We start from the raw sequence: 16129 nt of genomic DNA, 5'->3' as shown, positions 1-16129 counted from the left end.
ACCAAGTTGAGGAGAAAAGGAAGAGAGCGATAATAGAGATCATGAAGGAACTATGGTACAAGCTTTAAACAACTACCACCAAAACTGGTCCAGAGGCAGCAGAGTAGATCAAAAGTGACCCCAGTGTAGGGAAAGGACGGATCATTCAAGTAAGAAAAAGAAAATATTGCTTGACAAATACAACAGAAATGAGGACATGTTCTTTGTTGGCTGGTCTGACCAATTCTTTGATCTCTTCACCATCTAGTCTGATTACCTGAAGATGCTGAGGATGTGGTACGGAGGAACAAGAACTGGGTGGTGGATCGTAGATACGGTTGGGAAAATACTAATGTACTGGCTCATTGTCAATCACAGGAAGGAACCTGGTTATTGGGTGCAAGGTTTTCTAGATGTTGCTGTCCCTGGTGTGGGTGTGGCCCATAACTTTCAACTGCACTGTAGCAATCATCTGAGACCCTTTGTTTCATCTGGTGTTCAAAAATGGAGTGAATTCCCAGAACATAAGTATATAAACCTCCAGAAAATGGGGTGGGGGTGTGGAAATTTTACACAATGCGGCTTCCATTCTGATGGCTACCTGTGTGTTGACCTTGGATCCACAAATACTAATTGTCTCTGAGATCTCATCTATCTCTAGAGTTGCAAAGGTGGGTCTGTGCAGTTTGTCTTGGAATGTTCCTTTTCTGATTGGACTGTTCCACACCACCTGTTCCTTGTTGAACATTTTATCCAGAATACCTTTGATCACAAATCAATCAAGCCGTAGTTTGATCAGAACCCTGCAGGACAGAGAGACTGTGGGTCTGGTGAGGTGATTTGCTGAGCAGACTGTAAAAGTCATCTTTGCAGAGTGCATCTTTGGTAGAAAGTTAGGGGAAGAGATGCAGGGGTTTTGGATGCTGCTTAACACTGGACTCTGCTGTATGCAACAAAAACAAACTGCTGGAGGAACTTGGTAGGTCTCTTGTGTCTCCTCTGTGCTGTATGGGCTGTTCCCTGGGACACAATTGAGACAAATAAATTCTGGTGGGAAATGGTCAACACAATGAAAGGCTCCCTCTGGTCTGCCCAAAACTTGCTGGTGTTTCAGAGCAAGGTGTTGTCCACAACCAAGTGATGTAAACTGGCAGGCTGTAAACTCTAAGACTAAGGAACAAGCTGAAGCTGAGTGCAAGGCCTTGGGGGAATGACTTCCATTTAAGACTTTGCTGCCACTGAACATAAATTAATTGAAATCTTCCCATTAACTACTTATATTAGAGTTGTAAATGAATGACAACTGATCATATGCTAATGTTAAGTAATGGGAATAAGATGATTTATTAAGAAATGTTGATGTGAGTGGTTTGTATTAGGTTTAATTTTTTTTAATGAATAGAATATATTTTGAAATTTCAAAAGAAAGTATTGTTTATTTTTCACTGCATAATCATTGTACATTTTCCATCACCTGGAAAATTCTATGTTCTATTTCCAAAATTGCTTCCTTGGAACCTTTGCACTTTTAACAACTGGATTAGATACAAATCCTCTTCTGGATTGAATGCTGCAATATACAACAACCAAGCTCAATATTGACACTTGCTCAAACCCTGTTAATTAAGACTATTAACTTCCCCACTCCATCAGTTTTCCATGGGAAACATTGAAGGTCTAATACAAAAACAGAAATGGTGGATTCACTCACCCAATCAAGCAGCATGAGTGGGGAGAGAAACAGGGTTGATGTTTTGGGTGATGGGCCCTTGACCAGATTGGAGAAGTAGAGAAAACAACATGTTTTGATTTGCAAACAGGGGGAGGGAAGAGCGAGAGAGAGAGTGCCATTAATGGGGTGTAGACCAAAGTTGCCAAGGTAACATTACTTTAAAGACCAGCTTTAGAAGTCAGAAAAGAAACACAGTGGTACTGTTACAGACTCAGTGAAAGTCCCTTTAAGATAGAGAGTGTGTGTATGGGGCGTGCTTACGTCAATAGAAGATAAAGGACGTAATGACGTTGTAGAAGTTAGAAGAAGGAGAGAGAGAAGGGGGAGAGACATCAGCCTGCTAGTTTTCTCTATTGATGGATGAGAAACAATAACTGTGTCTGCCACTGAAATCCATGTATGGAAGTTGGAAGTAATCCGGTGGAGTTCACTTTGTTGCTGACCTGTAGAAGGAAACAGGTATTTGTGTGTGTGGACGACCATTTTGTCACGAACCAGCAACAAAAGAAACACACTGAGCATGATTCAGTGTTTAAAAACTATTTTATTAATCACTACTTATGATAATATGTAAAATAAAAGTAAAAATGTTAGTATGTTAGAATTCAAAAATGTTAAACCTTGAACATTAACCCCAAAAACTAAACTGTGTGTGTGTGTGTGGGGCAAAGTCCCAAACTCCAAGTTCAGGAATGGTTCTTAAAGTTCAGTTCCACAAGCCATAAGGTGAAACATGAGCAAGGGCTTCTTCAACAACCACCGTTGTCTGAAGATAAGACGTAGACGTAGAGAAACAGAGAGAGTAAATACGAAATCCAAATGTTCCACGACGGAACCCAAACGACACTCCAGTGTTTACTCGGTAGTGACTTCCTCACCCCGAAAAGCATCCGAATCGTGGTCGTCCACACACATATACCCGTTTCCTTCTACAGGTCAGCAACAAAGTGAACTCCACCGGATTACTTCCAACTTCCATACATGGATTTCAGTGGCAGACACAGTTATTGTTTCTCATCCATCGATAGAGAAAACTAGCAGGCTGGTGTCTCTCTCCCTTCTCTCTCTCCCTCTCTCCTTCTTCTAACTTCTACAACGTCATTACGTCCTTTATCTTCTATTGATGTAAGCACGCCCCACACACACACATACACACACACTATCTTAAAGGGACTTTCACTGAGTCCGTAACAGTACAGAGCCGGATCAGTGGAGAGAGGGGAAAAGGGTGGTTATCTGAAATAGTAAAATTCAACATTGCAGCTCCCAGGTCTCAATATACCGAAGGAAGATGAGGTGCTGTTCTTCAAGCTTATGTTGGGCTTTGTTGGAGCAATGTAGGAGGCTGAAGACAGATCAGAGTGGGAACGGGATGGAGAATTAAAGAGAGGCAACTGGCAGTTCAGGGTTGTCTTTGCAGACTCTTATCTGAGTAGAAGGGTCTGTAATTATTTTTGTCACAAGGATTTCATTAAAAGTGTAAGGGTAAATTTGAGAGTCATTTAGAGACCCACCCCAGATTTGTTAAAAGGTCAAGTCATATAAATAAACATTTTTGTGAAAAGGTAACTAACTTTCATATAAATAAACATTTCTTTTTGTGAAAAGGTAACTAACTTTCTAGATATAGGTCCTCCCCAGCTTGCTAATGCCTGATACATATGAATGAGTGTTTGGGGGACCGGCAGGGTGGATTTGCTGGCTGCTATGAAGCTGCAGACATATTCTGGTATATGGGAACTGGGTTCATGGCCACATTGCCACTTGCAAACTGTTAGAGTTACAAACAGTTCACAAGGATGGGACCCTGCCATATCTTGGACCTGTCATGGAGTGTTTTTGGATGTTTGTTTAACTGGACTCGTGGCCAATCAGAAACACAAAGAGAAAACTAGATTACCCCTGGAGGCAAAGGGCATGGCTGAGACACTAATGAAGTAATTGACCTTGCCCTTCACCAAAGAAGATACCACTGAAGTCTCAGCTAGGGCTGCATATCGGTTGTGAGGGAAGTGAAGGAGGAAGTTCCAGAGACCCTGGCTGTAGTCTTCCAAACATCTCTTAATTCAGGGGTAGCTTCTCAGGATTTGAAAATTGCAATTGTTACATCCTTGTTTACGGCAGTCTGGTCAGTTTAACCTCGGAGGTGAGCAAAGTTCTAAGAAGAATAATCAGGAGTGGAAATAGCAGTTATTGGACAAGTGTGGATTGATTAGGGAAACCCAGCATGTATTTGTCAAAGTTAAATTGTGTTTAATTAACTTATTGAAGTAATGACATCAAAGTCAAGTGATCAAAGTGGTCATAATATTGCTAAACTCTAGTGGTTAGGGTTGTGCTGGTTACTTCAAAAACCAAATGGTTGAAGGGAAGTAGCTGTTCTTGAACCTGGTGGTGTGGGACTTCAGGCTTCTGTACCTCCTGTCTGATGGTAGCTGCAAGGAGATGGCATGGCCTGGATGGTGGGGACCTTTAATGGATATTGCCTTCTTGATAGGGTCAATGAGGAAAATCATGTATATATGGATATAAAGGTACTTAATTACATTTATAGGCTTGTCATAGAATTGAAAGGGCTATATCAGGGCGACTAGAAATATCGGCTAAGGAATAGAATACTGAGTGAAAGTGAAAGGTTGCCTATCAAATTGGAAGGAAGGGTACAGTTGAGTTCCCCAGCAGTCAGTATGAGGACTACTACTTTTCTTATATTAATGATTTGGACTTCGGTGTACAGAGCAGAGTTTCCAAATTTTGAAATGACACAAACTTGGAGGTGTAACGAATTGTAAGGACAGTAATAAACTCAAAGATGATATGGATAGGTGGTGAGGATGAGTAGTGGATGAAATCTGATGCTGGGAAATGCACAATGTTACAACTTGGTAGGAAGAATGAGAAGAGGTGACATAAACTAGAGGACATATCTAAGAGAGAGATGTCAGAACAGAGGTCAAAGGAGATGCATGCATAGTTAATTGTAAGAGGCATGGGAGACTGAGAAAATGGCTTTGCAAGTGAAGACTTGGAACACAAGAACCTGGAAGTTGTAATGAACCTTTATAATACACTGGTTCAGCCACCACTGGAATGTTCTGTCCAATCTACGTGCCACATTTAAAGACTTAGGGGAGGGTGCAGAAGAAATGTACCAAAATGATTCTAGGATGGAGGGACGTCTGTGTGTAGAATGAAAAAGGTGGAATTGTCCTGCTTGGAACAGAAGACATTGGAAGGAAATCTGACAGAAGTATTTAAAATCATACACTGTACCGAGCGATAGACATTAAGGTTGTCAGCCATTCAGGACTGAGGTGAGACAAAAATTCTCTATCAAATGGGTTATGAATCGCTGTCATTTTCTACCCAGAGAGCTATGATGCTTAGTTGAGTACATTCAAGATTAAGAGGGATAGATACTCGAGGACTAAAAGAATTGAGGGATATTAGAATACAGCAGAAATATGCAGTTGAGTTGTTCTCCAATGTTCTTAATGAAAGGCAAGAGCAGGTGAGACAATCCTAACAGCAGATCCTGTTCTTATTTCTCTTATTCTTAGATCCAGAGTGGATAACCTCTGACTTCACATAATTAAACTCCACAGGCCAGAGTCCCACCCCCTCACTTGACCTTTGCAACTTTCTGCTTCTGTCTACTCTATTTACTGTGCCACCTAAAGTATAGGTACTATCACTACTTTTTGCTTCTTCCCTCCATACGGATTCCCTATCAGTCCCAAAAAAAATTTCTTCCAATTCCATGTTTTCATTTTTGTTAACAAATTGGAAGGTAGCAAATGTAATCCCACTATTTAAGAAAGGAGGGGGAGAGAGAAAATGGAGTTGTAAAACAGCAATAGGAAACATGTTGGAACCCGTTATTAAGGAAATAGTAACAGGACACTTGGAAATAATGATAGGGTTGGGGAGAGTCAACAAGGGAAATCATGTGACAATCATGTTGAATGCAGAGGCTTTTGGGATGGAGAGTGAATACTGGGGAGCTCAATCATTCTGGCAGGGAGGAGAAGGGGTGAGAGCAGAGGCACAGGAAATAAATGAGATGCAGTGGTGGGTTGTGTCAATTCCATTAAAAGGGAAGCCATGGTTCAGGACAGAGGACAACATCTCAGAGGCAGAGGTGAGACAGATTCACCTGCACCTCCCTTAATATCATCTACTGCATTCGGTGCTCCAAGTGTGGCCTCCTCTACATTGGTGAGCCCAAACACAGATTAGGTAACCATTTTGCAGCCCTGTCCATAACCACGATCTATATCTCCCTGTTGCCAGTCATTTCAACTCCCCCTCCCACACTATCATTCGATATGACAGTCCTCTGCCTCCTCCACTGCCAGAAGAATTCCAAGCACAAACTGGAAGAACAGCACCTCATTTTCCGTCTTAGAACCTTGCAGCCTAATGGCATGAACACTGAATTCTCCCACTTTAAGTAATTCCCCCCCACCACCACCACCACCATGCTGCTTCTCTTCTTCCCTTTCCTAGCCTCTTTATTTCCTACCTTTTTTTCCCCCTCTCCTTACCTTTGACCCATCCCCCAGTGGATCTGCTCTCCCCTCCTCCCCTGGACCTGCCTATCACTATCTCTTACCTGCATCTGCCTATCACCACCTTGTGCCCACCCCACCTCCACTCTTTTGTCCACCTATCACTGCTCTGCTTTTCCCTCCTATGCATTGGGCTTCCCCTTTTCCTATCTTCAGTCCTGAAGAAGGGTCCTGACCAGAAAAGTTGACCGCCTGCTTTTTTCCCCCCACAGATGCTGCAGGGCCTGCTGAGTTCCTCCAGCATCATGTTTTTCCAATGTCAGGCAACTTTCCACATTTATAGGTATCATTTTTATTTTCTATCTGGATATCCTATTTCTCCCTAAATTATTTGACTTTCTAGCATACAGTCCACAGATATTAGTTACCTTCCATTTAAAAAGTCACTGTCAGTGTTCAAGTTTCTGTTGTTAGGCTGCCTGACGAGATTGGACAGCAAGCTGATCCTGTCCTTCTCTTTTTATATTTGCACTCGGAGCATGTTCCTCTCTAACCTAGGCGCACAGATGCCAGCTGTGGTTCTACTTAATGTTATGCTGGACAAAATCACTTTAAGTAGATGATAAAAATGTGTACTTTCTACCAAGAATTAATTATTCTCTGTGTTAACTTAATAAGATTTAATGCATTTAAGTTTGCCTCTTGCAGTTTTGCTACTTTTTCGAGCAGCGCTGATAGCTTGACATAAATATACCTGAGCATCTTCCCCTTTGGACATTTCATTAATTGGTCACTCATTCTTTTTCACCCCATGTTAAGGATTCAGTAACATTTACTGTTTTTCAGTTTTCAAACAGAGTGCCTGCAATTATGAAACTCCTAAGCTATTAGCCAGAGATGGATTTGTGCCATTTAAGAATTTTTGGGTGAATTGCAATTTTCCATGTATGCTTCTTAATTATTTAGTTCCTGGGCCTTGTGACATTTGCTTTAATGTTTTCCTTGTATTTTTTTCCCCTCCATTAAACATACTTTTCACTTTTGGTGGAAAAGACATTTTGCCGAGGTTTGGCTTCTACTAATATGATCCATGAATTCAGCTTTTTAGGCACCTCTGACAACTTCAAATTTAAATTTTTATTTACAGCGTGGTGACAGGCCCTTCCAGCCCAACAAGTCCGCGCCACCCATTTTAAACCCAAATTAACCTACCCATACGTCTTTGCAATGTGGGAGGAAACTGGAGCACCCGGAGGAAACCCACGCAGACACGGGAGAACGTACAAACTCCTTACAGACAGCGACAGGAATCGAATCCCGATCACTGGTGCTGTAATACTTCATTGACATTAACTACCAGGACCTGCTGAAATGTCATCAATTGATGATTGGGATAAATTAGAATGTGATCTTGGTATCTTGCTCAAACATTAGGGCAATGAGTTTTTGACTATCACAATTACCAATCCATTTTGCTTAAAACTTTTTTCATGTCTTGGTTGTTGATTTAAATCATCTCTTAAGGGAGTGCAGAAGGAGTATTATTTTGACATTCTTTTCCTATCATTTTATGAAGACACTGACTATTGCTTAGATGTGGTTCAGCAGCAGGCTTGTGATGTGAGTTTAGTAAATACTGAATGTCGAAGAGTTTTTTTTTGACCAGTTAAGACGTGCCCAGTCTCACCATCCTCCCATGTCCTCCACAAATTTGCACTTTCCAACAAGGTCACCAGAATGTATTAGCAAATGGAAACCATACTTTAAATTATTCTTCTTGTTAGCCAAAGGTGTTCAAGTCATTAAACAGCATTCCAACAACTGCTTCGGTGAGAATACTTGGATTTAAACCTGGGAGCTTCTGGTCTTTAATGCTGTGATGTGGTTTACACTTATTTACTTAGACATTGAAGGATCTCTGTCGAGGCTATTTAAATAAGCTCTCAGAATGATATAATCCAGGCAGTAAAGTACTTCATAGATTTAGGAAAGGAAAAGTTTGTGGAAGATTTCAACTGTACTTGAAATGGTAGTTGCAACCAGGGGAATGTGTACATTCATTCACCAATTCTATTAACCAAAGCAAAGTTTGAGGGGCAATGCAAAAAAAACAAAATTAAGTTTATATACATTTTAGTTAAAGATAGTGAAAAGTTTAAAGATGTTGTTTGTACCTTAGGTGAGGGATTTTAGGTCTGGATAAAGGAACTCCTATTTCAGACACTGACTGTGTGCCAAATGCGTAATTCCCCATTTGGGCTATTTGGGCCTTTACCATTGGTTCTGCTAATTACAATTAGTACTTACATAGATCCCCATCTATTAAAATCTTTACTTCAATATGAATAAAAATGTTCTGAAATAAACTGTGCACATTACTAATGGAATAAGTTTTCAAGTTATGCTTGTGTGATAGTACATGCCAGGTAATCATTCATTCTGTGACTTATTTGCATTTTAGAGATTATGTAACTGGTGGAAATTGTCCAAGTACAGCAACTGTCTCAGGAAAGACTATAATCGTAACTGGAGCAAACACTGGAATTGGAAAAGAAACTGCTCAAGAGCTGGCCAGAAGAGGTAAATAGAAGTGGGGAGAGTGGAGAAAAGGAAGCTCATTGTCTTGAATCATTATCATTGTTTTTAATCACTGTTAGTGCCATTTGTTAAGGTGATGTATTAATGAATGGCCAATATTTGTGTACAACATTTAACAGCTTATTTCCAAATCTTAAATCCCCAGTGTTAAGTGTTACATTAGAAATTAAGATGTTATAATGCAAAAACAATCTGTTTGGCCCACCTTCAAATTTAGTACCTGCAATTATGAAGCTCCTAAGCTATTAAACAGAGATTGGATTCCATTCAATAAGAATTTTGGGATGAATTGCAACTTTTCATATACACTTAATTTTATTTCCTGGACTTTGACTTTAATGTTTTCTTTGCATTTTCTCTCCCTTATTTGTTTCTACTTTATTTCTGTAATATTTTGCCATTTCTTTAATCCAATCTATTTTTGACAATTTCTGCCTCAACCACTAATCCTAGAAATGAATTAGTCTCAAAATTTGATGTGTAATACAGATTTGATTATCAGCTGGACAGCAATCATTCTTGTAGTCATGGTTGATTTATAATATAGTGGCATTTAAATTACCAGTCCCTCCATTACCAAGGGACTGTTCTCACATTACTACAGCAATTCTTAATTACTTTTTCACCACCTCCCAAACCCATGACCCAGGAAGACAAGGAACACAGATAAATGAGTCCTAGTTCCCCTCAGTTGCACACCATCCTGATTTGGACACATGTCACCTTACCTTCACTTGCACTGGGTCAAAATCCCTGTCAACTGGCATTGAGAGAGTACCATGACAAAACAGACCCCAATGGTTCAAGAAGGTCCCCCACTACCTTAGTGATGGGAAATAAATTCCATCCCTGCCAGTGCCCACATGTTCATCCTTGAGTCTTGGGTCTTCATGCTCATCATGTGCTTTTCACACATGTTGAGGGCTTTGTCCTCTTTCACCACCCCACAAGCAGCAAGCTGCAGTTATTGTTTAGGTGAATAACCATTTTGTCATCTGTTACTTCTACCAACTAACAAATTGATGTCCCATAGTTGTCAACCTCTGTCATAGAAAATGGCTTCTGCCTGTCCACTCAGCTTGGGTCTCTAATTTTCTATATCTCATTTAACTCTCCCTCCAGTCTCCTTTGTTCCAAAGAATCTCAACCTAGTTATTCTCCTCACAACTATGATTCTCCAGTCATGATGCATTCCCAAATCTCTTCTGCACACTCTTGATGTGATCCCCTGTAATGTGGTGACCATATCTGTACATTGCACTCACGGCCTAACTCTTGTGTTATAATCTCCCTGCTCTCATTCTTAGACTGGGGCAATAAATACAAGAATCTCATGACTTCTTAACCACCTTCTGTACCTGTCCCACTGCTTCAGAGAGTGGTTGAAACTGGGTCACTGACAGCATTAAAGCAGCATGTAGATGAGCACTTGAATTGCTTAGGCATAGATGGCTACAGACCAAGTACTGCACGAAGGGATTAATACAGAATGATGCCCACTGGTTGGCATGGACGAGTTGGGTGAATGGCCTGTTTCCATGCTGAATGACTGATTCTATGATGTGTGGACATGCTCTCCCAGACCCCTCTGTTGTTCTTTTCTTAGTATTGTACCATTCATCATGTATTCCCCTGCCTTGTTTGAGCCACACAAATGCATTCTCTCAGTTCTCTGGATCAAATTCCATTTGCCAATGTTGTGCCCATCTATCTGGTCCATTAATATTTTGAAGCAGCTGAAAACTCTATGAAAAGCTCTCTTCCTTGCCATAAAAATACATCCTTTTTCACTAGCAAATTTTAAAATCCTTTTGAGAAGTACCACAGGTAGTTGTCAGATAATATGCAGATTGAAGCTGACAATTATGTTCATAAGCAAAAAAGGTTGCCAAGACTGATTATCCATTTAAGCATGAAGAGTGGTCACTTGAATGGCTCACTGTGGCACAGCAGGAAGAGCCTCATAGCTCCAGTGACTAGGGCTTTCCCCTGGATGCACTGGTTTTCTTCCACTTACCAACAATGTGCTGGTTAGTAGGTTAGCTGGCCACTAAATTATCTGCAATACAGTTGGGTAATCAGACAATCATGGGAGTTAATGGGCAAGTGAGGGAGAATGGGTTACAGGGAAAGGGGTTGGTGGGATTGTTCTAAAAGCTGGCATGGCCTTGCTGGGCCAAACAGACACCTCCTATATCATAAGGAACTATGGGAGCTATGAGATATACATGGAGTGAGGGTGGGCTCCTAAGATCAGTAAAATTTTATCCAAGTAGGAGTTAGTACTTTTAGGAAAATAAAAAAAACAGTAATGGGCAAGGCCTAGGAAATTGTTTTACATGCCTTTTATCTCCATTTAGGTGGAAGGATCATTTTGGCATGTCGGAATATGGAGAAATGTGAAGCTGCAGCTCGAGAAATTAGAGGAGAAACCCTGAATCATCAAGTCTACGCCAGGCACCTGAACCTCGCATCACTTAAATCAATTAGGGAGTTTGCCAAGAAAATAACTGAAGGTGAAATGTTGATTGCTTCTGTTAGCTGTTTGGCACTAGTACGTACAGTGGGATTGAAGGTAGCTCAAAGTCAGCAATAGAGCACATTCAGGCCCTTCGGCCCAACCAGTCCATGCCAAACATGTTGTCCACCCAGCTAGTTCCAATTTCCTACATTCAGCCCATATCCCTCCAAGCACCACCCCTATGTGTGCCTGTCCAAGTGCTTCTTAAATGATGCTATTGTACCTCCCTCAACCACTTCCTCCAGCAGCTCATTCCATATACTCACCACCTTCAGCATTGAAAAACATTGCCCCTAAGGTCCCTTTTAAATTTTTCCCCTCTCACCCTAAACCTATGACCCCTAGTTTTGGACTCTGCTACCTTGGGGAAAAGACTGTTGCCATCCACCTTATCTATGCCTCTCCTAATTTAAAACACTCCCATAAGGTTGCCCCTCATTCTCCTATGAGAAGGAATAAAGACCTAGCCTGGCCAACCTCTCCCTATAAGCTCAGGTCCTCTAGTCCTGGCAACATTCTCATCTTTTCTGCACTCTTTCCAGTTTAACCATGTATTTCCTATAACAGGGTGACCAAAACTATACACAGTACTCCAAGTGTGGCCTCACCAGTGACTTGTACAACTGCAACATAATAAGACCATGAGATATACGAGCAGAATTAGGCCATTCGGTCCATTGAGTCTGCTCTGCCATTCGATCATGGCTGATTTATTTTCCCCTCAACCCCATGCTCCTGCCTTCTCCCCACAACCTTTGACACCCTTACTAATCAAGAATCTATCAACCTCTGCTTTGAATATACCCAATGACTTGGCCTCCACAGCCATTTATGGCAATGAATTCCTTAGATTCACCACCCTCTGGCTCAAGAAATTCCTCCTCATCTGTTCTAAAAGGACGTCCTTCTATTCTGAGGCTGTGCCCTCTGGTCCTAGACTCTCCCACTGCTGGAAACATCCTCTCCACATCCACTTTATCCAGGCCTTTCAATATTCAGTAGGTTTCAATGGGATCCCTCCTCATCCTTTAAACTCCAGTGAGTACAGGTCCAGAGCCATCAAATGTTCCTCGTGTGTTAATCCTTTCATTCCCAGGATCATTCTTGTAAACCTCATCTGGACCGTCTCCAACATTAGCACATCCCTCCCTAAATATGGGGCCCAAAACTGCTCACAATACTCCGACTGTGGTCTGATCAATGCCCATAATGCCTCAGCATTACATCCATGCTTTTATATTCTAGTCCTCTCGAAATGAATGCTAACATTGCATTTGCCTTCCTTACTACCGACTCAACCTGCAAGTTAATCTTTAGGGAATCCTGCACTAGGGCTCGCAAGTCCCTTTGCACCTCCGATTTCTGAATTTGCTCCTCATTTAGAAAATAGTCTGTCTTTATTCCTTCTATTTAAAATGCATGACTGTATCCCTACACTGTATTCCATCTGCCACTTCTTCCCCCATTCTCCCAACCTGTCTGAGTCCTTCTGCAGACTCCCTACTAACAATTTGAAAAGTAGCAAACCCAACAACCCCTGCGAAACCCCACTAGTCACCGGCAGCCGACCAGAAAAGGCCCCCTTTATTCCCACTCTCTGCCTCCTACCAGTCTTCTATCCATGCTAGTGCCTTTCCTGTAATACCATAGGCTCTTGTTTAGCAGCCTCACGTGCAGCACCTTGTGAAAGGCCTTCTGAAAATCCAAGTAAACAACATCCACTGACTCTCCTTTGTCTATCCTGCCTGATACTTCCTCAAAGAATTCCAATAGATTTGTCAGGCAAGATCTCCCCTTAAGGAAACCATGCTGACTTCGGCCTATTTTGTCATGTGCTTCCAAGTACCCTGAAACCTCATCCTTAATAATGGACTCTAACATCTTACCAACCACTGAAGTCAGGAAATTATAGGCCAGTTAGCCTGTCTTTTGCCTCCCTCTCTTCTTGAAGAATGGAGTGACATTTGTGTTGAAGCCAGGTGGGCAAACAGACACTTATGTCATAAGGAAACTACCTCATCTACCCTCAAACCTTTGTTTCCCAAGCACCTTCTCCTTAGTAATAATGACTACATTCAGTTCTGCCCTGACCCTCAAATTTCTGGCACATTGCTGGTGTCTTCCACAGTAAAGACTGACACAAAATGCTTATTCAGTTCATCCGCCTTTGTTATTTTCCAGTGGTCTGATGTCCACTTCTGCCTCTTTTACTCTTTACGTATCTGAAAAAACTTCTGGTATCCTCATGTTATTGGCTAGATTACCTTCATATTTCATCTTTTAAGACCATAAGACAAAGGAGCAGAAGTCAGCCATTCGGACCATCAAGTCTGCTACGCCATTCTATCATGAGCTGATCCATTCTCCCATTTAGCCCCATTCCCCTGCCTTCTCACCATAACCTTTGATGCCCTGGCTACTCAGATACCTCTCAATCTCTGCCTTAAATACACCAAATGACTTTGTCTCCACAGCTGCCCATGGCAACAAATTCCACAGATTCACCACTCTCTGGCTAAAATTCCTCCACATCTGTTCTGAATGGGCACCCTTCAATCCTGAAGTCAGTCCCTCTTGTACTAGACTCCCCTACCATGGGAAACAACTTTACCACATCTGTCCAGGCATCTTAACATTCGAAATGTTTCTGTGAGGTCCCCTCTCATTCTTCTGAACTCCAACGAGTACAGCCCAAGAGCCATCAAATGTTCCTCATATGTTAACTCTCTCATTCCTGAAATCATTCTGGTGAATCTTCTCTGAACCCTTTCCAACATAAGCACATCCTTTCTTAAGGAAGGAGCCCAAAACTGTGCACAGTACTCGCAAGTGAGGTTTTACCAATGCCTTATAGAGCCTCAACATCACATCCCTGCTCTTATATTCTATTCCTCTAGAAAAGAATGCCAACATTGCATTCGCCTTCTTCACCACTGACTCAACCTGGAGGTTAACTTTTAGGGTATCCTGCAGGAGGACTCCCAAGTCCCTTTGCATCTCTGAATTTTGAATTTTCTCCCCATTTAAATAATAGTCTGCCGTTCTATTTCTTCTACCAAAGTGCATGACCATACATTTTCCAACATTGTATTTCATTTGCCACTTCTTTGCCCATTCTCCTAGTTCATTCAAGTGTCTCTGCAGACTCTCCATTTCCTCAACACTACCTGCCCCTCCACCTATCTTTGTATTATCAGCAAACTTAGCCACAAAGTTATTTATTCCATAATCCAAATCTTTGATATACAACGTAAAAAGTCGTCACCCCAACATGGACCCCTGCAGAACACCACTGGTAACTGGCAGCCAACCAGAATGGGATCCCTTTATTCCCACTGTTTCCTGCCAATCAGCCAATGCTCTATCCAGATTCGTAGCTTTCCTGTAATTCCATGCGCTCTTATCTTGTTTAGCAGCCTCATGTGCAGCACCTTGTCAAAGGCCTTCTGAAAATCCAAATACACAACATCCACTGCATCTCCTTTGTCTAGCCTGCTTGTAATTTCCTCAAAAAATTGCAATAGGTTTGTCAGGCAGGATTTTCCTTTAAGGAAACCATGCTGAGTTCAGACTATCTTGTCATGTGCCTGCTGGTACTCTAACCTCATCTTTGACAATCTACTCCAACAACTTCCCAACCACTGATGTCAGGCTAACAGGTCTATAATTTCCTTTTTGCTGCCTTGCACCCTTCTTAAATAGCAGAGTGACATTTGCAATTTTCCAGTCCTCCAGAACCATGCCAGAATCTATTGATTCTTGGAAGATCATTACTAAAGCCTCCGCAATCTCTGCAGCTACTTCCTTCAGAACACGAGGGTGCATTCCATCTGGTCCGGGAGATTTACCTACCCTTAGACCATTCAGCTTCCTGAGTACCTTCTCTGTTGTAATTGTGACAGCACACACTTCTCTTCCCTGACACCCTTGAGTGTCCGGTATACTGCTGATGTCTTCCTCAGTGAAGACTGATGCAAAATACTCATTCAGTTCCTCTGCCATCTCCTTGTCTCCCATTACAATTTCTCCAGCATCGTTTTCTATCAGTCCTATATCTACTCTCGCCTGTCTTTTACTCTTTATATACTTAAAAGCTTTTAGTATCCTCCCCTTTTCTCCCCTTATTGCTTTTTTAGATACCTTCTGTTGGTTTTTAAGCTTCCCAATCCTCTAGTTTCCCCACTAATTTTTGCAATATTGTATGCCCTCTTTTGCTTTTATGCTGTCTTTGACATCCCTTGTCAGCCACAGTTGCCTCATCCTTCCTTTAGGATGCTGCTTCTCCTTTGGGATGAACTGATCCTGCATCTTCTGAATTACTCCCAGAAACTCCTGCCATTGCTGCTCTGCTGTCATCCTGTGAGGGTCCCCTTCCCGTCAACTTTGGCCAGCTCCTCTATCATGCCTCTGTAGTTACCATTATTCAACTGTAATACCGATTATGTCAGATTTTAGCTTCTCCCTCAAACTACAGGGTGAATTCTATCATATTTGATCACTGCCTCCAAAGGGTTCCTTTACCTAAGCTCCCTAATCAAATCTGGTTCATTGCACAACATCAGATCCAGAATTGCCTTTTCCCTAGTGGGCTCGACCATAAGCTACTCTAAAAAGCCATCTCATAGGCATTCTACAAATTCCTTCTCTTGGGATCCAGTATCAACCTGGTTTTCTCAATCTACCTGCATATTAAAATCCCCCATGACCACCATAACATTGCCCTTTTTACATGCCTTTTCTATCTCTTTTGTAATTTGTACCTCACATCCTGGCTACTATTTGGATTGG

The 16129-nt window shown here is 41.7% G+C and overlaps 1 protein-coding gene across 5 annotated transcripts in view; it reads left to right on the top strand.

Annotated features, from left to right (window-relative positions):
- The window catches only part of LOC127568174 (retinol dehydrogenase 13-like), a 52897-nt gene that overhangs the window by 12171 nt on the left and 24597 nt on the right, over window positions 1–16129 (top strand). For all 5 annotated transcript variants that reach the window (XM_052011609.1, XM_052011613.1, XM_052011612.1 and 2 more), the window contains 2 exons: window positions 8684–8802; window positions 11181–11336. In XM_052011609.1, the coding sequence (XP_051867569.1) occupies window positions 8684–8802; window positions 11181–11336 (275 nt within the window). The remainder of the gene's footprint in view (window positions 1–8683; window positions 8803–11180; window positions 11337–16129) is intronic.

The sequence above is a fragment of the Pristis pectinata genome, chromosome 3 (genome assembly GCF_009764475.1).
Source record: "Pristis pectinata isolate sPriPec2 chromosome 3, sPriPec2.1.pri, whole genome shotgun sequence".
NCBI classification, from domain to species: domain Eukaryota; kingdom Metazoa; phylum Chordata; class Chondrichthyes; order Rhinopristiformes; family Pristidae; genus Pristis; species Pristis pectinata.
This window is presented reverse-complemented; position numbering and strand designations above follow the sequence as displayed.